The following is a 25428-nucleotide window of genomic DNA, read 5'->3' as shown; positions in this document are numbered from 1 at the left end:
CAGGAATACATTAACGTTACTGTCTGTGTCTGTGACCCCCGTTCAACCCACAATCGGTGGGATTCGCCTTTCGTTTCTGCTGCTGGTTGAAATATGTAGGCTGCTCGCACAGCGTGCTGAATGATTTAAGCCTATTTTGCTCGCTCAAAACTATTTTTAGTCGCACATGCGAGTGCGGTGACGGACGGATCGCAACACTACCGTCATTTTATTCCGCCCGTCACGGCACGCCGTTTGGTTGCGTTATCAAAACGCCGCTATTATTCGGCCTTGCTTTTAACTTATTTCACCGAATACCGAATGTGTGTTTATTTTGCAATATTCGGCCGAATATATTCGGTTACCGAATATTCGGTGCATCCCTAAATTTTAGATTTCTTGTGCTTTCAATTACGTTGTTGTTTTTACATTACGGTCTTTAATGGGTGTTGTTTGTTAAATAATTTATTTGTGCAGTATTATTTATAGTACAAATATAGAATCAGGGCATTAATATAAAATCATTTAAAATTGCGCAAACATAATTACATGAAAATATTCCGGCCAAATATAATTGCTAGAACTTTTAACAGAAGAAATGCACCATGATATTATCAATCTTACTCATCATCCTCTGGTGGGGATTATAGATGACATGACATTTTTAGTTTCACACATTTTTTTCAGATGCTAGATGCAGTTTCTGGTGTTCACGGTCAACCAATGAAAGAACTGTATACCATTCACATGAAAATGGTAGCAATGCCCCTTTAATGTGTTTGTCCTTGTTGAGCCTTGACGACTGAGCGACAAAGCACGCTCAATGGAAGCGTCATGCAGGCTGCATTTTTATGCAGTATTATTCTACTAAAGCCTCTGCCTGTTAACCCTCCCCCAGTGTAATCCTCATGTAATTGGCATCCGCAAGCCGTTCCTCTATAATGTTGTGTTAAATGACTGCGGGGCAATGGAGCTTGCAGAGTTTTGCCATCTTCAGTAGACCAACAGTAAGTCAGGCAAATCATTGTATGTATAGTACCTTTCCTCTGGAGACACAGGTCTTGTACCTACCAAAGTTGTTTATTATTTATATAGCCATGCTTTTTTGAGGATGAGTCTTGATGAGTACTTGTGAATAATTTATGTGCATGCAATGAATTTTGCATGATGCACAGAGGATAAGTCACAAGATTTTTTTTCTCCTCAGGTGATTGTCATGGCAGATTGTCTTGCACGCGTTGAAATATCAGAAAGTGAAAAATTTAATTTTCAAGGCATTTAATTTCCTAGAAATCAGCTGGCAGATATTTGTTACATGCACAGTATGTCGGATGTGTAATGGGGGTTGTCTTTCTAAATATGTCAAATAATTTGTGTACCTCTAGCTTCTGGAACGAAATGGTGTTATAGCAGCAGACAGCAGATGGTAGAATGACTCTATCGCAGTGTGTGGCCGTTGCGTGTTGTGTCGGCCTCTTTAACTATCAATCAGATGGGATTATGGTCTTCAATGTAAAGGCCAGAGCTGTGTGGTGTTCCTGTTAACAGTTAGCATAGCCTAGCCCACAATGTGGGAATACTAGGTCATGGGTTGCTACAGAAATAAACACCACACTGTTTAACTGCTACCCACCAGTGCCTGATTTGCTGACACCCTTCATTCAATCACTGGTGCTTTGGCAGTCACTCTCTGCATACATGATGCCTGTTCCCACAAGACAGATGCCTTGTGTAACTTCTACAGTGAAGAAGTGAGGTTGTTTTCCAGTTGATAAAAAAATAACCATCATATAAAAAAGGGGAGACTAGCAGTCCCACGTTTCTTTGTGGAGACAGTGAAATAAACCGCTGGTCTTACTGGCAGGCATTTGTGGGTGGGGAGTCTTTCAGTTGAATATATCAGGCCTTCAGCATTCCTTTAGAGGGCTTAGAATCCAGTCTAAAGCCCTCATTGTGCGTTCTCATTCAGAGTCTGAATAGTGTAATTCTGGCCTTGGCAATCCTTCAATCTATTCTCTTCTCAGATGTGTGCTTGTCTTTTTATAAGTCTCCGTAATTCTGCACACCATGTCTCCATTTGTAGCAAGCTGAGGGTTGTTCACACTCTGACAGAGAACATAAGCACTAATATGGCCTTAGAAGCTGCACTTCCCTTTAAGGATGACATAAGCTGTTTCTTAGTATGTTAGATCTGTGCGTCCTTTATCTCCTCTTTAATCATCTTGGACTGAGGACAAGGTGAAAATGTGCTATTTAGTTAATGCTCCAAATTTACCCTAATTACAGGTCAGAAAACCACAACAGTATAATCATTGGTGAGCCACTGAGCTAGTTGTTTGTTTCATCCTCCTCTTTACTCCAGGCAATATCTCAGTCACTCCGCCTCTTCCCATCTGTCTGAGATCACCCAGGCTACTTGAGAAAGGGAATGAATACATTTTACAGCAAGCATAACAAGACAGAGAAACCACTTAACAGGGTTTCTTCTCTGGCCAGAACAAAGAGTCCAGTGCAAACAAATCTGGTGCAATAACGAAAAATGAGTTTGTGCAGTAGCTGTGATTATTGTTGTCATTTATCTGTGAACTTTAGTTGATGTAGTAAATGGGTATTAAAGTAGTAATATGAGGCTTCTGTTCAGACCTCAGCGTTTGGGTATGTGCATAGTTACGTCAGTGTTTTCAAATATGTGCACAAATGGTCCTAAATAGGTGTCCTTTATACTAGTTGTTGTTCTGGGATTTTAGTAACCCTTTGCTTGTATAGCTATAGACATTTTTGTTGATTATAGACTTTACACATATTCAATTGTAATTATTATTTCAAAAGGAACCCTTTTAGTTCTTATGAGGAATGTAGAGTACCAATGCTGAATTACTCAAAAGCAAATTATGTTCCATCCAGGAATGGATTGCTTTTTCCACCCCTACCCATTTTTAGAAAACAGCTTTTATTTATTCCAGTATCCAGCATTTAGCGGTTGTAAATATCTCAGTCTCCCGCTGTTTTGGCCTTTGGGTAATGCCTTTTTTGTTCAGCAATATGAAGAGAAAAGTTGAAGGCTTAAGTTTTTGGACTCCACCCATTGTCCCTCCTCTTCTGTACGCTTACTCAGTTTCATTCATCCCAGCTGTGGTGCAGTTAGCCTGGCCTCTCTCTCTGTTAGCCATCCCTGCGCCGTGCACAGCTGTGGAGCTGCTCCTCTGGGGAGCAACGAAGAGATTGGCAGCCGCACAATCGCCATAGTGCTTTCACAATAACAGGCTGCTATCAGCACACACGATCTCTGTTCTTGTTGTAATGGGGCCTAAAACAGTAAGAAAGTAATGGAGCCGTTGTGGGGTGTTGTGTTGTATTGCCCCTGTCCCTCTCCTCCCCACACACTCCGCCCCCCACCTCTACACACATCTCTTTCTCTCTCATCCTCCAGACAAATCCTCCCCAGGGATCAGATTATTCTGCACGCTCACAAGAGGGAGAGGGAGAAAGAAAGAGGGGGAGGGAGGGGAAGAGAAGGGGCGTGGGCTAGAGCTTGATGATGTGATTATGTAAGTGCCAACCCTCTATGGAGATGAGGAAGTGTGCGACTGAATGAGTGAGAAAAATGTGTACGGGGGGAGTTGTCACACACCATCTGGGTATTAATTTTGTCCCCCTATTTTTCAAGGTACTATTTAGGCAATCAGTCAGATAAACATCCACAATCTATTTCTTTCCTCAGCATCCCATGACACCTTTTATCATGCAGATTTAGCCCTGCTTATTACATAAGTGATATGACGTAGTATCTCTCATAAAGTCTAGTCCTAGGATGGTCTTGATCGTTACACCAACCCACCAGCACCCCACTGGGCAGACACAGGCTCCATGCTCTTTGGCACATAAAGAAACCACACACTAGGCCATTGTGGGCCTGGACCAGCAATTATGGTTGTGTTTTCCCTCTTCTCTTCAAAAGCCACTTCCATTTTGACACTGGCAGCAAAGTCACTGACATTCTGGCATCTGCCTCCAGGGCAGACTTGAGAAAACCGTTCCCTCAGACAGAACAGAGAGCCATTTACAAGTGGGCTAATAAAATTTCCTAAATCTTAGTAGCCAGTGCAGTTAACATTCAGAAACTGTCATTTGACGACACACCAAGGGTCCATTTTACTGGTGCACTTTACTGTGTTTTTATCCACTCCCCCCAATGATGAACACATGCAGAATGTGGTTTATACTTGCACCACACATGCAGCAAATCAAGACCAGATCACATTACAGTATAGTGCTTCCCCCTCCTCCGGTCGCTGTTAGCGTAATTGTTAGCATTCCCGGCCATCCAGATCATCTCTAGTTTTGGGGTACAGTATAGGGTGTGCCATAGCTCCTACTGCAAGTCTAAACAAAGCACTTTTTTGGCTTTGTGTGTGTAGCCATTGACTGCCTAGCAATGACTGCAAAACCTCACACAAGAGCAGCTCTACCATATGCTGCTAAATTTAAAACCATTAGATGGTAGTGTTACAGTGAGTCACCATTTCCAATTTCCCTTTCTTTCCATTTCCCACTACTGAGTGACCCATTACATGTTCCCATTTTGCAGAAAAAATGGTCTTCAGTGATTACTTTATGATGATTCTGTTTAAACCAAATCAAGCCAGCTGGCGTATGTGTGTGCCTTGAACACAACAGTAAAGATTTAGGTCAGCCTGATCTCCGGCTGTAACTGTCATCTTGTGCTTTTGTACAAATGTGTCTTTGTGTAGTTAAATGGAGCCTGTATAAAAGGGATTTGATTAGGCCATCATGATTAAACAAAACCTGCACCAAGCCTCGGCTCTCATTCAGAAGATCAATATTGTCTCATTATTATTGATGTCTTCACATTTCTCATTATTTAACCTGGGTATCAATTTGAGGCGACACATATAATTAATTTTTGTTTGTTTATTTCGCCTTGTGTCCATTGATTTGATTCGTCATGTCTCATTCTGTTTGCTCCAGCTATTACCTGAATATGCTTTGGAAGTTTGTTTTCTAATAAGGTCTGGATTTGTATTGTATTCTTTTCTGTTGCAGAGGACAAGAGCAGCATATCCGCTATGATCACATCTACCTGCAAGAGCCCAGCGGCCAATCGGAGGTGGAATATGCAGAGATCAAAAGGCCTCGTTTAGAAATGGGACCAGAGTCTCTAATGAGGCCCTCATCCCACCGGCCTCAACTGCCTCTGGGAGGGGCTGAGGATATGGCAAAGGTCAGTATTCACAGTGAAGTGCAGTAGAGCTGGGACAATATGCCTATCTACCAACTGAATATTATCATGATACTCGGGGGTAGATTCCATATGTATTACGATTTTTAAGTATTGTGATTTGATACTGCGATTTATGGTGATTCTGTTTACTTTTTTAACACTAGATCATGTGAAAAAGTGGAGTTATATACTTCTACAGACTGTATATCATGAAACTTGATTCCAAAAACAATGCACATCACATGTCAGTCAATCTTTCTTTTATTTCCGCAGAATTGATAAGTGGTAAATAATATTCTTATTTTACTAATTTAATCCAGTGAAGTACTTTGTGAACTTACATTAATAGAATGGATAAAATAAATATAGATGTAGAATAGAAATATAGACTTTTTGTAGTAAAGTTAAACTGCTACATTTAGCTGTCCCTGATCATCAAGCTTGCAGCGCTTCCCATTAATACATGTATTTATGGTGACTGCTACAATATCGACACTGACTGCCACGTACTGATTTTCTATTTATTGTAATCTTTCTAGTAATTAAAATGGGTAAAATCTTACTTCATTGTAGAACTGAACGCAGCACATTGATTCGCTCAGCCCCTCGCCTTGCTCTCGCCCTCTCTCTGTCAAACCTCAAATGAAACAAGAATTACCTAGCTAGCCACCCCGCAGTCCCTCCACCTCTTCCCCTTGCTAGGAGACTATTTGCGGGAGGAGAGCAGGTGGACTCAATAGCAGCTGTAGCAGCTGGAATTCAGTCAGCGCAAACCCGAGTGCTGAGGTTCACAGCAAGCTAGGTCTAATCTGTGTAAAGGCAGCAACAGAAAGTTTGCTTATCCAGCAGGTGGTTTATGCTGGCTGAATTTGAGTTGCTAATGTAGCAGATGAAGGTCTGTATCCTTGGACCATCCGTCATATTTTGCTTTCTTGCTCTCAGCTTTGTTTTTGTTTTTCAAACAGATATGACGTCACATTACTTGTAGATTACCCCAGTAAAAGCAGCAACGTCGTTCCACCTTCACATTTGACTTAAATTCAGGCATTAAAAAATTTATTGAGAAATCTTAAAAAAAAAGAATCATGATACTTTAGTGAATCGATTTTTTTTCCCTCACCCCTAAAATATAGTATATAATATTGACAGTTCGTAGTATATTACAGCTAGATGGTCGACAAGCAAATGACCTATAGTCAGTGCTTGAATCGGCTATGAATAATAGCCAATCAAGTATAAATTGTATACATTGTGATAATAGAGGGCTGAGTGTATCACAATGTTTTTGAATTAATACTTAAATGTCCGTAATTTGGCAATATTTTGGGAAATCACTGTTGGTGCCTTCAGGAGTCTGACATTTAGAAGCAGATTTTGAAAAATTGGGATTACTTTTGTCTTAAAGATATTATGACTTTATTCTTGAAATTTTTTATTTTTCGATTAATCCTGCCAGCCTCCTTCAGAGCTTCAAAGGTTATTATTAGACATACCACACCAGAAGTCGCAAAAGGAGATTCTACATTGTAGGAGCTGGAGCACTGTGAGCAGCAGTGGGAAGACTGAGGGAGTTGTGAAACAGCAATTAATAAATAATAGAGCTGACCTAGATTTCAAAAGACTGAGGATGAAACTGTGTGAACCGCACATCAAAACGACTTGCTCACAGTGCAGAGCTGCTGATGGGGAGGTGTTCCTGACATTACACAGAGTGCTTCAAACTGCCAGGGGAGGCAGACAGCCAAGGAATGGTAAATAGATACACCAATAATGAAGGGAACAGGAAAAAAATAACACTGGCTCTTAAGCTAGAAGGGAAATATTCAGGAATGCCAGTAATTCCCCTCGGACCACAGAAGGCCGTAAACCCATTATATAAGTCATGTCAGATGCAATCACTGCATGGAGCAAGTGCACCAAATGATAGTGGGGAAGGAGACTAAGATGTAACTGAAAATAAGGCAAAGGGCAAGTGTAGAGAGGCACAGATAGAGGTGAAAAGGGAGGAGTAACAGACAATGGCCAACAAGAAAAGAGGGAGTAGGCTAGTATCAGACAACGCTGCCGCTTGCATCATGACTCACATGGACAGTGAATCAGAGGACAAAAGCAACATTTTATCATTGTACACCATTTCGCAGTTGTCTGGAATTTTTTGGCTAAAAAGGGAGTAACATCAGATTGCTTAACATGGTTCAAAGAGTGAGAAGTGCCACTGGTTATTGTTTATACTGTTGTGAAAATCTGTATGTGACTAGTACCCCATTCAGACCAAAACAGTGATGGTGTTCAAATAATAAATAGGCTGGGCTGAAATACTCAGTATTACCTTATTGCAGATAAATCAGTATATGGTGCCGCCTCTTAAAGTTGATGAATGAGGTCATTGGCTGAGAAGACCCTGGGTCAACTCGCAGTTTGGCATTCGACTCACTGCACTTTCTTTTTTTTCTTTTTTTTTTTTAATTATTCTTAGCTGTGTCATTGTACACAGAGCAATGCAGGAGCAACAGCAGGGCAGGCTGTAAACTTTACAAACTGAGTCTACCACAAAACTAACTGTGATGGAAGTGGATAAGGGTAATGGAAAACCCAGGACAGCATGTGGCTATGCAACACAAGGCCAGGCAGTGCAACTCTGCGGTGCTGACTGTCAATATGGCTGGCTAAACTACTTTTGAGCGAGATGCAGGCACCACTTCTTGTACTGCTGTCCAGTGTGACTGAGGGTTTTGCTGACAATGCCGTCAGCAGCCCGGCAGGAGGGACGCTCTGTAGTGCAGGATTTTATAACTCCACTATGACCAGGACACACGCTTACACTTTCTGTGTGTCTGTGTGGAAATATTTTCACATCACAGATGTTGAACAAAGGCATTAAATTGTGAGTCTTGCAGGTAAAACACCAGACTAATTTAGGCAAAGCTCAGAGTTTAGAAATGGGTGGCTGCTCTGAGTGAATAATACATTTCTCATATTTGTAGACAAGGTGTATTGAAGAAAATACACGATTAATGTTGAGTTTTTAAATTGTGTATAAAACTGAAAAATATCTATGGTTAAGAAAAAGCATAAACTACAAACGCATAACAAATTAATATACCAAAGACAGTTATGCCCTGCTCTTGTGGAGCTACACTGCAGACTGAAGTATCTGCTAACATTGACAACCTGAGATTACCGTGTGACAGCTGGCTTTAATGAATTGGTTACATTTTGTATTTTATAAATATTTTGACTGCTGTAGATAGAACATCTTGCAGAATGTCACATGCAGGCCTATACAAGCCTTTACACAATCTCCTGAACACCTCCCACCACACAAACTAATGTATGTTCTGTAATTCTAGTCATAATACCAGCAGCTCCGTGTCTGGACTAATGGCATTATTAGCACAAGATGTTAAGTTATGAGGGACAATGCCTGCCAGTAGTTAACACACATTGGCTTCAGCAAGACAAGGAATCTGCAATGTTTTGTTGTGGAGCGTATGTTCATCGGAGTATAGAAGAACCATGTCACACGCCACTCAACACTCAAACACTGAGTATCGCAGCCATTTAAGAGGACTTGATCCACATGTTTGTGTGTGACATTTGAATCTCACTTGTTGCAACTGTAAATAAACTACTTCATAAAATTATGTGCTCAATTTCATTGTACAAGGAAACAAGTCATTATTCAAAAATTATTTTCGAAGAGTCGAATGACTGACTTGATTTCCCTCATTTTCTCTGTCTATCTGATTAATAAGAGTTTTTGTCACAATAGCTGCAAATTCCTGAAAATAATCAAAAGTTGCAACCCAGCATTGAGAAGCAGTAATCCACATTTAGTAACTTGGCATAGAGTTGACATATATGTTCACAACCAGTCTTTGGCTCAAGAAACTAAACATAAAAAAGAAAGCAGCAAGCACAGACCGCAAAAGTTGTTGGTGACATTTCAAGTTTCGCCCACACAACTCAAAGCAGTTTCTTGCATTTTAAAGATTTTCATTTTACTCTAAATCGTAACCTTGTATAAACCAAAGAGCCCTATTGAGACCAGTCTCACTCCATATTTTGGGACCCTATGATTTCTGCAGCATAGAAAACAGGGACAGAATTGTGGACTTTGATATAAAATTGATTCTACTGTAAAATGTGGAAAATGGAGGGCTTTGCCAAAATGAGAATGCAGTTTATAAAAATCTTGCTGCTATATTGTGGTGTTAATACGGGCACGCCGCTTCTGTCTTCTGCTCTGCGTGTTTCTCCAAAAGCTGGGCTAAGCTCCTTCACACATCCCAGCACGGCCGCCAACACCGGGCTTGACCACAATGGTCTTCTCGGTCAGCCAAGCTGGGTCAAATCCTGTCCTCTTGTGCTCCTTGAGTCGCCCAGAGGCAGCGTCTTATGTTTCTGCATCTAGCCAGCCGCCCTTGCATTGCTGTGGTCAAACCAAACCAGCTGCTACTAAAATTGAAGTGCACCTGTATTCTGACCTGTAAATGCATTGAAACAGCCCAGGATACAAATATGACCATGTGTGCCTTTCAGAATAAGGTGTAAATACATATATATTCACAGGAAGTATAAAACACCTTACCTGCCTCCCTTATAAATTAAGGAATCCCTATAAATTGTTAAATTGTTAATCGAATAGTTGAAAATAGTGCTAAAATAGTGCAGTGTTGTTTTACATCAATATTCACTGATATTCATTCAATTTTGAATATTTTCTTATTAACTGTTGAAATTTTATTCCTTCACCACATTAGTAGACACTCTTTCTGAAGGCAAATGTGCTTAAATCGTGAAATACAAATTCAGGAAAATTAAAAAGGAAAACATGGAACCTGAAAAACAAATGGATTTCACAGGGCCCCACATATTGTATTCTTATTCTCTCTAGTTTGAATTATTTCCCTTTTTGATGAGATTCAGCTTTGAAACCTCAGTCACCTCAATTTCTGTAGCTTCATGCACCTGCTGGGGCGTACTCTGCATAAGAATGGGATTGATTCCCAAAGAGAGCAACTATTGTGAACTATGATGCACATTCTAGCATGAAAACAGGATGTCCAGGGCTTTATTCAAGTGTTGTCTGGAATGCATACACTTAAGACTACGTGACTCAGTGACACAGGCTGGTGCTTACTAAACAGAACACATTTACACAGACACGCTACAACACCCAGAGGTATTTAAAAAAAACCTGATGCATGCACAGTCCGAGGCATCATGCAGTGGAATGTTCTAAATGTGACCAGGGTCGCTGAGGGCATATAAGATGTAAGCTGTGTTGGGCCAGCAGCTTAGCTATTGGCCTGTGCTCTTTTCACACTATGTCACAGGTGTAGTAGCTGTTGATGTGCTGCTGTACTGTTGACAAGTACAGAGGACAGTGTAGGGCACAAGAGCAGAGGGAAACTTAACACTTTATGCAGACTACTTTTGACTTCATAGTTCTGCCATACCATCAAACCCCTCATGGTTAAACCCACTCTCTAAACATTTGCACACACTTAACTATCCTTGAGTTCATAGCAGAGCAAAGTGGCGCCAATAAAAATAAAATCACAAATGCCATTACCAATCGACAACTGTAGCATCAAAGGCAAGAATGAAAGGAATTTAAGTTTCTCACAAAAAACCTCTTAACTGTTGAACACATGATGACATTTTTCTTTTTCAAGATTACATTGTAAATCTCCTCTGAAATCCTTTGGGATTGTGATGACCATGAACGCAGGTTGTGTAATGTTATCTGTTTTTTACATCACCATGATTTTGTCCCCTGAGAGAGATTTCTGGCACGCAGAGCAGTAACACACATCTCAGAAGGGTAGTGCTGTTATTTGCACTGAAGGACGTCGTTTTAGACAAAGTCGAGCCATCCTAGGAGCTGTTTTTCCCTTCTTCATGTTGATGTATCGTGAGTTTTTGCGACTAACTGGATTTGGCAAACTTGGGCTTCTTGATCTAGGACAGCCCCTCAATATCCTCTGGCACTGACATTTTCAATCACAGCCGGTCTGTGGGGCTATAATGCAGCCTGCCTAGTCCAGATTAGCTCACTTACATAACCTTCATTTCAGACGTTTAAAAATAACGCAGAACAAAACCCAAGCTGGATCACACACGCAATCATTTATGGAGGCTATAACTCAAGAATGCTCACATACATGCAGAAAGTAGGAACATGCATTACTCATACTTGTCAGGAGAACAACACTGAACACTCAGGTGTCTGTAGTAGTGTTGCACGGTATACCGGTACTAAAATAGTACCGCGGTACTAGAGTATTCCAAACGGTACTATACTGCATTTGGAAAATACCGGTACTTTGAAATTGATTCAATTCATTAATTTAGTTAATTTATTTTACTCATTTATGCACACAAACCTTTCTTGCTCCTATTGGAGCACAGATTGCGCAAGTGGTGTGTATGACAACACCTGTATCAACATCTGCAGCTGGCGCACGTGAAAAAAGACAAGAGAAAGTCTGCCTCGCAAAGGGAGACAACACGAGACAACACAAACTTGGTGGAACATTTGAGTTACCAAACCGTGACGTCCATACCGAGGTACTTACCGAACCATGATTTTTTTGGTACCATTACATCCCTACTATTTATTGTTCTAAAGGTTTGTATCCAAAAGGACTTTTCCTTAGGAAAAGTACCGAAGAGTATCGAAGAGTATCGAAATTCATATTGGTATTGGTACCGAAACAAAGATTTTGGTATCGTGACAACACTAGTCTGTAGTAAACCACTGAAGGTACTCTCAGTTAAACAACTGGACTGGTGATGACTCAAGAAAGATTGTCTTGCCTGATAAATTCCAGTTTAAAATGAAACACTAAAATGGTTGACTGTCATCTAAATAACACAAAGCCGAGAGACGCTACAGTCATTGTTACAGCTGTACCAGTGTCATTAGCATAGTTAACACACGTTAGCCTACCCTGCTGAGTGAACACACATGTAGGCATAGTTTACTTTTCCATCCTCCTTTGTGTCTTTTGTTCAGGGAAGTTACAACTTTAGGTATGCGTGTGGCACCTATTAACCCCAGTGATGAATGAATTTGTTTTAATTAATCCACAAACCTCTGGATTTAATAGCTCATATGTGTTTAAGCAAGATATTTGTTCATGTTTAAAACTTAATGCAAATTCGTATTAATCAATCAATTAGTTATTTGTCACATGGAATTAAACAAGATACAACTCCAGTGAAATGTGATCCCATCAGCTTATTTAACTTGTGCACTGTCATTTAATTTTTTTTGTGTGTCTTCTTACATTATTGGCTGCTGCAGTGTAATTGTTTATGTTTCCGGGTGGTTCTGGTAATCCATGGTTTATATAGCAGTGATCCACAGCAGGAAAGGGACATCACCTCACAATTCCCCTGTTACACCATTCCTTATTCATCGTAAAGCACATGCCTCCTCTCCTCTTGCCAGAGTCCTCTGCACTGTCAGATAGCCAGGTCTGTGTTCTCTGAGACGTCGAGTATAAAGTTGAAATATTTTGTGGGGGGAAAAAATTTTAAAAAAAATTACATCTTCTATAGTCTACTGTGCATTACGATATTGCTCTGCTGCTGATATGGTGGTATCCTCTTCAGACTGTCAGACTGACACAGAACACTGTTATATACTGAATGAGGCACAGTTTAAGTGGCTGTGTGCTGCTCTTCATCAGAGGTGGAATAGCAAAACTAACTGAAAACACCTGTCCCTTACTTGATTAACACACGACGCAATTTGTCCTGTATTTTTGTGCACAAATGTTAGAATGAGAATTATTGCAAACAAGTTTAATCAGATATTGGTAGGAACACTTACGTCCTCCCGAAATATATTTTTTGGGACATTTCCCCACTAGGGTTGCAATGATATGAGATTTTAAGATGATCTAAAGCATACCATCGATTAAAACAAAGCATATTTCCCCACCAACCTTGGAAAGTTATGTGAATTATTCTGTTAAACAGAGGGGGTGGTCCAACACTGTACTGAAGAGGGATTTACATACGAGTGTATGTTCACAGAACGTATATGCTGGTTTTTGATTACTGTAGTGTACTTGGAAGATCAGAGGTTTGACGAATTGCTTCTCTCTACTCTGTCATCAGTACAGCTGCTCAGTTGATGAGCCGCACTGTGTATTGTGTGACTGACAGCCACACACCATTTCTATTTTTCTGCCGGAAGACATGGCTAATAAGTACCTCCTGAATTTGATCTGCACACATGTTGTACTACCCTCCAGATTTCCCTCCTACACCCTCAAATAGAGAGTATTTCACATTTCAAACAAAGTCTCTTAAACAGAGCCAGCTGCCAGCGCTCTTGTGCATATTCCTGGCAAGGGAGGCTGTGACCTCATATTCATTAGTGTCGTCTAGTGTCACTGAGACACTACACTGGCTTTCATTACCCAGAGGACTTAATTACTGGCGTTTGTTACCTTCCCAAAGGATACACAGACTGTGTTTGGATGATTTCTTGTGGAGTAACCTCCAGGCCTTGCAATCAGAGGAAGACAGGGATGTTTTCAACAGGAGATAGAAGTGCACTGTGCAAGTTCAGTCCTCTGAGATGGTCAAGCCATATCAAGAGGGTCTTTATGCTCCTTTGTATGTCAGATACCTTACACCAACCTGCTGTATGTTATCAATTTTATCCAAACATTAGACTTCTCTTGTCACATGAAATTCTTTTTTTAATTTTCCTCTTTGTCCTCATTCTTCCTTCTCCCTTTGGATTTTAATTACATGAATTTATTGTGTGACCTTTGCTAGAGTGTAAAATTTATCATAATATACACATCTTTTACATCTAATCATGTCACCTTTCACTCTGTTGTCCTTCTGTAGGACCGTGGAAGTGCCATGGGGAAGCTGGAGCCAATCTCTCCTGTGAGCCCGGTTCATATGGACCCTGACTTGGATCTGGTGCCGGCTCGCTTCTCCAAGGAAGAGCTGATCCAGAACATGGACCGCGTGGACAGGGAGATCACCATGGTGGAGCAGCAGATCTGCAAGCTTCGCAAGAAACAGGTCAGCACACCTATGGATTCGGTCATAAATTTGAGATTAGATTGGCTCGCATTGTGTTTATAGATTGCATACCGATGCTATCTCAAGTTTTCCTGCTTAGCTCCCTGATTTTCAAATGGATTTATGCTGTAGATGCCTTCGGGTTTGGAAATGATTTATATTTCTGCCTGAGATTTAAGTTGTTGACTGTTGTGGCTGGATGGATGTGTTGGTGGGAGCGTATGCACCAGAAAGGCTTTACAAACGAGATTACAAAATACATCTTTGTCTGGTTACCGAATGTGTTTACATTCGTTCATTCACTTTGGTATAAGAAAGTAGCAGTGTCAACAAGAATGGATTTCGCAGTGGATGCCGAATTCCCAGATTGCAAAATGTATATTAGTGACTGCTTTGCATGCAGTTCAATATGACCCACCATTTTAATATTTGTAGTTATGATTTATGTCCTTCAAAGCTCTTTTTCAAAGCAATTTTGTTAACAACCTGTAAGTTGAGATGATGTGTGACAGGTGAAAGTTGAGTAGACGCCACTAAGTGATGTCACTCATCTGCATTCTGCACATATTTTGACCAGGCAGGCATGCCTAACAGAATGATGAGGTACCTTTATCCGTCATGCTTGTAGATGTCGGAAGTCTTTGCCAGAGCTGGCATCCTTGTTGAATTTTCTTAGTGGCAGTGTTTGGCTTGTTTGAAATGCTCATGTGTGGTTTTCCAGTGTGACTCTCCCTGCCAGGCTCCAGTTGGCATCAGTGCAATAAAGTCTTAAACAGACTTTGCTGTGTTGTAATCGCTGTATTCAAGTTCTGTAGCTGTTTCTTGCTCAATGTGCCACGATTCTGTACACGCACTCCTCCAGGCAGCTGCATTCCCCTTTCTCTCTGCTCTTCTCTCTTTGGCTTTTTATTTAGGCGAAAAGTAGGTTAAAAATATATAAGGCTATAAATAACAGCTTCCCTGGGGGAGGAGAAGGATTATGGTGGAGGTTTTGTGACTGCTAAACCACTCATATCCCTGCCACACTGTCTCTGTTTTGGCCGTCTGCCATGTTTAGTAGAGAAACTGTATGGTCGAGCTTGCTCTTTTCCACCCGAATCCCTCCCCCACCATCCATGGCGTTATGTTACCACAGGGGTGTCCAAGCTATTTTGAAGGGGGGCCAGATTAGATAATGTGAAAAGACCTGGGGGCCAGCTCCTTGTGGCATCATGTGGGTTAATAAAAAGTCACATACAAATGAGACAAATGCAGCTGTTTTTAACTGCCACTGTCATTCAGTTAAAAAGTATTAAACTTTCCATTGCTCCTGAAAGTGGTGGCCCTCACTGTCAGCTTTATGCTTCTTTGCTGTGGCCATGTCTGCTACCTAGCAGAAAATGTCTGCTGCTAGGTAACTATTTGTTTGCCTGTTTACCATCTGTTTATAAAAACACATCTGCTCCACCTGCATATTTCCTAGTTGGTGTATTTCTACAAAGAAATGATACCCTGCCATCATGAGATTAACAGAAACAAAAGAAGTGAACTTGCCTGATTGTCTAATATTTTGTGAGGGGCAACATGTAGTATATTTTGAGAGACAAGCTTGCGAGCCATGTAAAATCGGTCCGAGAGCCACGACTGGCCCCCAGATCGGACTTTGGACATGCCTGTGTTTTTATTCTGAATACATAGTTATTTTTACAAAATCATTCAAAAGTAGCCTGAGGTTAATGTTCTGATGACGGCTATGTGTGGTGTTCTCAGTCTCAGCTGACAGTAATAAAGTGATATAACTCTTGACCATTAAATTTTACCGACATTTTTCCATCTCTTAACTTTGTAGAATCCAAAAAAGAGCAATAAAGCTTAAAATTTTGATTTTGATAAGCTTGACCATGCTGTACTTGAGAGAGACACATTTCAGGGGGTATGTTCATTTTAAACCCCTAGCTGACCTCCAAGTTACATACTAATAACACAATTGCAAGGTGTTTTTGTTTGTTTGTTTGTTTCCTATTTTTGGTCCACCAGTTATTGTTGCCCACTACAACATTTCACCTGATGAAATGGATGGTTGCCAGATGAAAATGAGAAGTCTGCTATTTGAGTGTTTTGTACATTGCTCTTTGTTAATAGACTTAATAAATCTGGGTATTTTACCTAATTGCAATAGGAACCAAAATAAAGCTGGTTATTGGATTCCAACCTCAGGGTAGAAACTTTTGAATGATTAAGAGGCTAAGCCCTGCTGCTTACAAGCATAAATCAAGACCACTCCACTCAGCCTCCCTCAATACACACACAGTGTTTTTATGGATATTCTTTTTACAGTCCGACTCTTTTCAAGCATTAAAACATCTGGACTAATTAAGTGGCACGGTAAAACTTTATTTAAAGAGTTGTGGCAGAGTTAGTGGATGGGCGGAGGTTAGGGCTTAGGTTACCGCCAGCCTGTGTCATGTCAGCCAAGCTCAGGGTGGTTGGTTTATTTTATTTTACTCTGTGGTGGGTTTGGAAATGAAGGGGGGGTCGTCTCTATTGGAATGTGTGTGTTTCCCTAACTAGATGCTTATCCCGGCCTTTCATGGCACATGATGATCCATCTTGCTCTACTCTCATGTGGATCCTCTGGAGGCCGCCTTTCCCCCTCCTGAAGCCCCTGACAGGAGATGAGAAGGAGGGGGCTGACTTAACTGTAGATCAGCTATATGCACGCCACTCAGCAACACTTGCCCTCAGCCTCCAGGCAGCTAGTTACAGCTGAATACACTCAGCTTTTGTCTCAAGCTTATAGCCTGCACAAATAGAGACTTTGTCCAAACATTTTCAGGCAAATTAAAATTAAGAAATTTAAGTTTTTTCTTTCTTTCTTTCTTTCTTTCTTTCTTTCTTTCTTTCTTTCTTTCTTTCTATCTTTCTTTCTATCTTTCTTTTTGGCATTACAAGGCTTGCATGTTCACTTGAAAAGAAATACATTTTTGCCGATAGTTTTGGTGTAATAGTCAAAGTTATGGAATACATAGCGTTTGAAATGCATTTGCGAAAGTAGTCAAAGATGTAGAACATCTGTTTATTGTCTTTGTATGGGGGTATGGAATTTAATTTTTTCTGATAGCAGCATTAAATTAAAATGTAAATTCAGTTCAGTTCAGGCACTTACTAGAAGGGATAGATCTGGTGCTGATATCTGGTAGAATTTGAGTCAAGTAGCTGGAGCTGGGATTAAAGACAATGGGGCAGATATATTTAATTCAATTTAATTCTATGTTTACAGTTTCAGCTGCTCTATTATTTTATATTTGAATTTGAATTCCTACTTACACTTAACGTTTACAAAGAAATGTAGTTCCTGATGATTTTGAATTTCTATTTATCAAGTTTGTTTGCACTAGTTTGTGACTGAGTTGTGATTTAATGCCGACATGTTCTCATTTTGTGCAGTTGTATTGTATTGTATTTAATTCCTGTTCAAGTTTTGACCAATTTGTTGCTGCATTAACAAGGTTTACACTTTGTTTTTTACCAGGTTACTGGTACAAGATTTATTATTTTACTAATAAATAACTCAAGAAATTTCATGTATGTATTTGTTACATTTAGTTTTACAAAGTTAGGAAAGCAATGTTTAAGTCAAGTCTTACACATAAATGAATGATCCCAGTCACTTCGACAGAGTGAGGCATACAGCTTAATACTAACTGGTATCCGATTGGTACTCTGTATCAGCTAATACCCAAGGCCCAGGTATCTGTATCAGGACTGAAAAAGTTGGTTTGTTTTTGATTAGTTAATTGTTAAATATCAGTAGATACTGGCTGCCATACTCAAAAGTCTGACCTTTGGTCCTGCTCTTTATTAAATAATTGACAAAAGGCAGGAAAATAAACTGAATGGTCCTTCGAATAAAGAGTCAAATTTAAACACCAAGGCCCCATTTTCCTTTTATGTGTCTTATCTTCAGATATGATTGTACCAGAAGCTGGGCAGGCTGTTACATATTGTAGTTTGGAAGACTGAGAAAGACCAAAGTTTATCTGTGCTTTAGTTTTCAAGTAACTAACACAGAGGCATTGATGAGTTGCATTGCTAAATAATTAAGCAAGACAATGGTTTTGCTTCTATGATAAATACTACATACAGCTGCCTGCCTTCTTTATTACTGCACATGTTGAAACTAATGTTTTTGTGCCACATTAGACTATTCAATGTATAAACAATTTTAATGTTAACATTATTTTTGTCTCATTATCACCTGCAATCATCACAGGCAGGAAGGAAATGGTTACTTCCACATGCTACTTACTAAGGTACTTAAGTGTGGGAGGATTAATGCCCCTGACTGGTCCATTAACACCTTTTCAACATCTGGATAGAATGTGCAGTTGGAAAGCAGCGCCTCTCTAATGCTGCTCGGTTGCATTTACACTTTGCTGTTTCAATTTCTGATAGCTATCCAATCTGCCAAAGATGCGAGAAGTGTCTAAATGTAAATGGGCTATGAGAGGCAAACACTTGCTTTTCTTTCTATACGCTGAATGACAGAACAGGCCTCTCCTCGTTTTTATCTGTGTACCTTCTGGGGAAGATTGATGGACAAAGAAGCACTGACTGAACTTCTTTCTTTTAGTTCCTCACTGCTTTTTCTGCCAACCCCCAAATTCTTACTTGCTGCTGTTCTGTGTTTTTGTTAGCAGCAGACAGAAGTTTCTGAAATTCACTGTGTCTTGTACAATCTCCAAATACTGTTAAGTTACATGCCAGGGTGACTAGTAAATAGGAGAACTCTGCTGTTTTCCAGTATTTTTCTGGTGTCAATTTACCGCATTTCCCTCTCTTACTTTTTCTTTTGTCTGTCTCTCTCTCTGAATTCTCTCTCTCTCTCTCTCTCACTGGATGTTCCAGCCGCACAGCAGGCATTGGCTTTGTTTACAGGCTGCTGTAGTAACTCTTTGATTAACTAGGCCCTGGGGAGTTAATAGCTATTACAGCTAATAGGACAGTTAGTCTCGTCCCTGCTGGAGTGCTGGGGGAGGGACGGTTGATCTAACACACACTCTTTAACCTCACAACAGGAACTGGTGAGCCACAGGTCTTCCCGGAAGATCAGGGCCATTTTGGATTTGTTAAGTGTTAACTGTCATCTTTGTGTATGTGTGTTACAGCAACAGCTGGAGGAGGAGGCTGCAAAGCCACATGAGCCAGAGCGGCCCATCTCACCACCACCCAGCGAGGCCAAGCATCGCAGCCTGGTGCAAATCATCTATGATGAGAACAGGGTCAGTAGAATGTACACACACGCACGTAGGCCTTTCACATCTGGTACTAACATGCGTCTTGGCTGATCCAATCATAAGGGGACAGCTTTAAGTCTGTATGTTCACACCTTGCGTTAGAATGCATCGACACCTGCATTTCAATTCACCACTTGTGATCAGATCTCATTTCCTTGCTCTATATTACAGATAAACATGTACGTCATTTCTGTTTGCAAAGAACAAATGCGTTGTTGTGATGAACTGCTGGGAGACAGCAATGCACTTCCCATGCCTATTCTGTCAGAAATTAAAAGAAGAAGAAGTGCACTTCCCGCGAAGATGAAGTTTACAAAGACCTTGGCATGCAGGCAAAATCATCATCACCAAAGATGCATGTCAATTCCAGGTGTAAACAAGGCCACTTACACACACACACACACACCAGATGCTCAATCTGTGGCCTACCACTGCAGCTCAAATTAGTTTGCATTTGAATGTGGTTGCGCTTGATCACATATGCAGTGTATTACCACAAGTGCATGTCAGAGTGAGAGAACTGGTTGCTTTTCCCCCGATGCAAGATATCAGACTAAACTAAGCCAGGCTGTTAGAGCTACTGAATATTCTTTGTTGCCTGATTATTTGTTTTAATGTCAGCTTGTCAGTGCTGAAGATGGAGACAGTGCATGTAAGGTAAACTACATTACCCAGCAGGTGCAGCTTTCAACAAACCACAGAGTGTCCCTAATTTTACCCTGAGTAAAGCCCCACGGTGTGTACTTCTTTCATTATGTTTGTCATTACATTTCATAGACTGCGTTTCACAGAGTGTGGATTAGTCTTGTAGTGTGTTTAATACTGAGCAAAATACTGTGGCTCTGGAGAGATGACATTTTTTCTTGGAGATCTGTCATTTTCATTTACCTTGTTTGATGTAATCCTCAAAAAACCCTTGTCAACAAAAGCAGAGTGTGCCACAAAGTATTCATCTCCTACCTGAGCCTCCCACTCTTTACTGTCAGGATAGGCAGAACTCTTGCCTAACAGAATAATCTTCTAAAGGTCAACACAGCAGGCATGATGAATCACACGCATACACACACAAGCACACCCTATACAGTGACAAAGACGCACACTGAAACAAATATTTCTTTTATCACCTATGCAAGTATAGCAACTTAATCATTCTTTCAAGAAAAGAAAAACAGAGCAGCTTGGAGGTCATATAAAGCTATTTATAAGTGTTAAGTTAGTCCTAGTCACAGCAATCATTATATGCAGCAGTGCTCTGTGCAGATTCTCTTTTATAATGGAGTGATTCTCAGTGCTCTCAGTCCCCCTAGTGGTGAAATGCACATGTTTTCTCTTTTATTGGAATTTTCATTTAAAGCAGGGAACTCCTCTCACACTGTATCACACCCCAGATTTAACGTTTCTGAACAAGCCCCCTATGGGAAAGTCAAAGTAATGTTAAAACTTCACAGTTCAAAGGAAAAAACTCTTGGATCTTTTGAACAGCTTCTTTGACACATTCAAGGCAAATCGCTTTTATAGGATGGCAAAGACATGTGGTGTATTGAGTAAATATGCTGCCAATGGAGAGCCTAGTTTAAACCCTATGTGTTGGCAGGCAAGCATTCACCCTGCTTAAGTGTCATTGAGCAAGAGACTAAATCCTTCGCAGCTGCGCAGATGTCCCCAGATAACCACCAAAATTCCCTGAAAAGACCGGTTTAAAGGGAATACCACAGCACAGGGAGTGTCTTTCATGACTTTCACCCTTACCGTCATCAAAATCAGTAAAACCACAGCACTGCTATGCAACAGCAGGGTGCTGCAGACTGCTCAAGACTCATTGAAAGGCTGGAAGTTTAGGAATGACTCATAGCTTACTCCACAATGTAGCTTGACCTCTGTAACGCTTTCCACTTCCCTCTGACTTGCAGGATGTACTCTGGTCTACTGCCCCCCCTAACCTCTCTTATCTCTCTCTCTAGACCAAACCAGCTTCTTCAGCTGTTTTTTTTTTTAGTTTGGCTCATGCAAAGCGTAATGCTGTGGTGATGCCATAACATTTACTCATATTCAGTCATTCATTCCTAATTGATTTACATGACGTAGACTCATTTTACACTTGGCTCGGATTGCCCATCGGCACAACCCTAGTTTACACTCAGCTAGGGCTGGGTATCTGTACTCAATACTTTAAAGCTATTGATCGAAATAACCCAATGCCAAGTATGAATATACTCCATGTCTGTTGCGCCACTGGTGGCATTTTACGCAACTGAATGTTTCCATTCACATGATGGGTATCGAATTGAGTAACTCAAGTGGTATCTGTATCACTTTAAGGTTCTAGTATTGATACTGGAATCCTAATTAATCCTAATCCGCAAATATGTGTCTCCATTAGCCAGATCAAAAGTCTGATTGCATCTGCTTCGGTTTTCCTTCCCTAGCCTTAGCACTGATAGCCCTGACTCCAGCTTAGAGGTTGGTGGTAATGCACCTAAAGTTCTTTGATAACCCCTTAAAATGCTAGAACAAAAATCATTTGTGTACTTCAGCAGTGCAATTATGACAACAGTTCAACAGTTCAGCTAGCTAGATAACTAACAGCTGTTCGTAATCTAAAACAAACGTATAGATGACTTGCGTGGATGGTCTGCGAGCGAGACCTTGCTCATCTTTACAAACTCTCATGCTCTCAGATCCTTCACCCATACAGATCTCTGTTCTCTCACCCACACAGGTAATTCAGTGGTTGTACTTTTGCTTTCATGGATTTGATAAAAGCTATGATGGCCTGTTACCCGTCTGTTTGACTGTAATTCTTTAAATTGCAGGATTTGTGTTTTCTGCCACTTTATATGCGACAGGAAGAACAATGGCTAATTTCAGTGTCACTGAAACTGCTATGATCGCAGGGAACAGACCCCGTATATGGCTTCTTTGTTCAGTCACTTTCTTACACAGTTGGGAGAGGTAAAGAATGCACATGTGTCCTGGAGAGAGATGCATTTATACCTTTTTTTAACATCTGGCACCCAACCCATCTGCCCAAGGCATATGAGGTGGCAAGTATAAATGGTGTAATAATGTTTTTACATTAAAGCTTAAAGGAGCTGTCTGCAACACTCAGAACATTAATATAGCAGGAAACCTCTATTTGCTATGGAAGATACGGTGGAGTAATGGCATCCCGAGCAGAGAATGTAATCACACTCCCTGTGTGTGTCGTTATTCATGCTTCCTTGTCTGATGTTGTGGTAGCAGTCTGGTGATGCGTACATGTGAGTCCCTGTGAGTGTGTCCTACTGGCTAGCTAATTGCAGCCACTTTGCACTGTGCTCAAACAGCAGTTGCCATGCATATCCAGATAGTATTGTTGCAGAAGCGAAGTGCCCACTCTCCTGTTTCCCCCCAAGTTAACGTTGTCGGCATTGTCAGCACTGTTTATGGAGTTAGTACTGGTACCTGCTAGCGACAAGCTCAGCCCCCTCCACGTTGAGACCATGTGCAGATAATCCTGCCTCACACTCTGAATCATAGATATTCTCTGAATGCCACAAACAGCTCTTTTGACGTTACATGTCAGGCCTGTGGTGTGTGTTTATTTGTGCAAATATATGTACATTACACATGTATATTGGTGTGTGTCTTAAAGCACCTGGCTATAATTATTTCAGCCTCAGCATGCCTTTTTGAGCCGGTGTCATCTGTCCCCTCTGGGCTCAGTGTCACCAGCTCTCCCAGACAGGGTTACAGCCGCATTTCTACCGACAGCCTATTGTCAAACCCCGGGGATGGCTCAACTCAAGTTCACTCCTCTCATATTTGGGACATAGCTGTCATGGACATGAGCACAAGAGAGGACAGCCCCTCTGAGACTGCATTATCATAATTCTGTTGAGCTGTGCTAAATCTTTGTGCCTGTGTTGTGTAAAGATGGCCCTGCAGTTCTTTCTCTCTTTCTTTGTTTTTGTTTGTGTTTGCTTTTATCTGTTTTCCTTTCCTACATTCTCTTCATGAAAGGTACAGAAGTTTTGTAATGCTCTGATATTAGTTGCATAAGCACTCAGTGTTATTTTCATAGGCTTGTGCTGAGTTTTCTCCTATTTAGTGTGTTCAGGGATCATTCGATCCACTGGGGAGAATTTCTTGTTGACTGCAGGCAGCATGTGCCATTGCACAGTTGCTAAGGTTTACATCTGGTAACACCACTGCCAGAGTAGCAGTCCTGTGTGTTACCACGGGGGGGCATAATTGAAGTAATGAAACCGGCCTCTCTGTGCCTGGGTCTTGTGATGAGGTTGTGTGTGGGAGATGGAGATGAATCGAGAGGGCAGTTACAAGACCAGCAGCTCTCAGTGTGTAATTATCCACACTTTGAGAAAAATGGTAATTTTCTGTACGGCTGCCCCTGCATCTCATATATCCCCCTGTCTTCATTGCTTGATTTATCATTTCTAGTATATAATGTGAAGCCATATTCAAAGAGTTTGGAGGTCGTTATCATGCAGTGTTGTTTTCAAATTTGCTTAAAAATTTACGGCCAAGAAGTGAAGAAAAATCCTTGAGCCTCCCTACTCCCCGAGGATGAAAGGCTGGTTTTAATAATTGCCGTTCATTAACTGCTCCTGTAGTGAGCAGGCTCTCTGAGGCAGTACTCTGCAGCCTGTTACACCTACTCACTAGTGAGGAAGCAACAGGAATGAGGGAATCAATGCAAAACCAGTTGAGGAAGAATAATAGCATCATGTTATTGTATTTGCAATTAAATGATATGTGTAGTATGTGCAAATGTAAATTATCAGTGCTTCCCTTTACCTTATGCCTTAGAAGAAAATGCACAGGACACTTTTAAAACTGTAGCCATGTCATTTGGCTCCACTCAGAGGTGACCCAGTTGGAAACCTGTGTTGAGGCAAGTTAAGCTGTGTGCGTGAGCTCCTCTGGGGTCTTACATCCAAGTCTGTTAGCGTGAGTCTTGTATAAACTTAGGAGTAGATCCCAAACACCTCCTGAGCTACCTCTACGGTGAGGACATAGTGAAAGGGACAAGGAAGCAGCATGACACTGTGGGTGGTGAAGAATAAAGGTTGACGTGCACACACACACCGGCAGGTTCTGTCTCTGTTATCACCGCCGAAATCTTCCTCTCCATCCAACCCCTCCCTCACTGTACTTCCATCCTGTCTGTGAATGTGTCAGTCCTGCCAGTCTGACTGCGCGGTCACTGAAGGAAACAGAGTGAGATGGGAAGCAACGGAGCATGTGTGTGTGTCACCAAGGAGGGTCTGTTTGATCGATGAAGCGGAGAGAGTGCACAGAGAGGAATGAGGAAAAAAGTGGAGCGAACATTGTGAGGGGTAGTCTGGGACACTGCTCACACATTTGTCTGCTAGAGCGCAATATAAATGTATGGAGGAGCGGAGCTGCAGAGGGGTCATCCAGAGACACAGATGGGAGTATTTCTGCTGCCCAGCTTCATGGCCCAACACCTCTCCTCTCTTGCTTTATGGTCCCTGCCAGGAGTTTTTGTTTTAAGAGGCTGATTGTTGTAGGTAGTGAGCTGGAGGTGAGATCTTTCTGTCTTTCATCAGATGTCTCTTATGAGATAAGCACCAAAGCCCTTTAGCCCCCCCACCCTGTCCCTGGTTTTCTTTTTCTTTTTTTTTCTTTTTTTTTTTTACTCTTCCTCTCCCACTCACTTTCTATTCCACTCCCACTTGCTTTCCTGCCTGCCTGCTCTTTCTCCCTTCCTCTCTCTGCTCAGGGGAGGTGAGTAATCTTTTTTTTTCTGGGAGAGGAAAGAGGGAGCTGAGGCAAGGAGCTGTGGCCCAGCTTGAGTTAAAAGCTCTAATAATAGTTGGTGCATCCATCTCTCCATCCATCCAT

At 41.2% G+C, this 25428-nt stretch overlaps 1 protein-coding gene across 4 annotated transcripts in view; it reads left to right on the top strand.

The window, feature by feature from the left end:
• The window catches only part of ncor2 (nuclear receptor corepressor 2), a 109451-nt gene that overhangs the window by 32122 nt on the left and 51901 nt on the right, over nucleotides 1-25428 (top strand). For all 4 annotated transcript variants that reach the window (XM_050052244.1, XM_050052247.1, XM_050052246.1 and 1 more), the window contains exons 4-6: nucleotides 5044-5221; nucleotides 14102-14284; nucleotides 19432-19545. In XM_050052244.1, the coding sequence (XP_049908201.1) occupies nucleotides 5044-5221; nucleotides 14102-14284; nucleotides 19432-19545 (475 nt within the window). The remainder of the gene's footprint in view (nucleotides 1-5043; nucleotides 5222-14101; nucleotides 14285-19431; nucleotides 19546-25428) is intronic.

This window comes from Epinephelus moara, chromosome 8 (genome assembly GCF_006386435.1).
Source record: "Epinephelus moara isolate mb chromosome 8, YSFRI_EMoa_1.0, whole genome shotgun sequence".
NCBI lineage: Eukaryota > Metazoa > Chordata > Actinopteri > Perciformes > Serranidae > Epinephelus > Epinephelus moara.
This window is presented reverse-complemented; position numbering and strand designations above follow the sequence as displayed.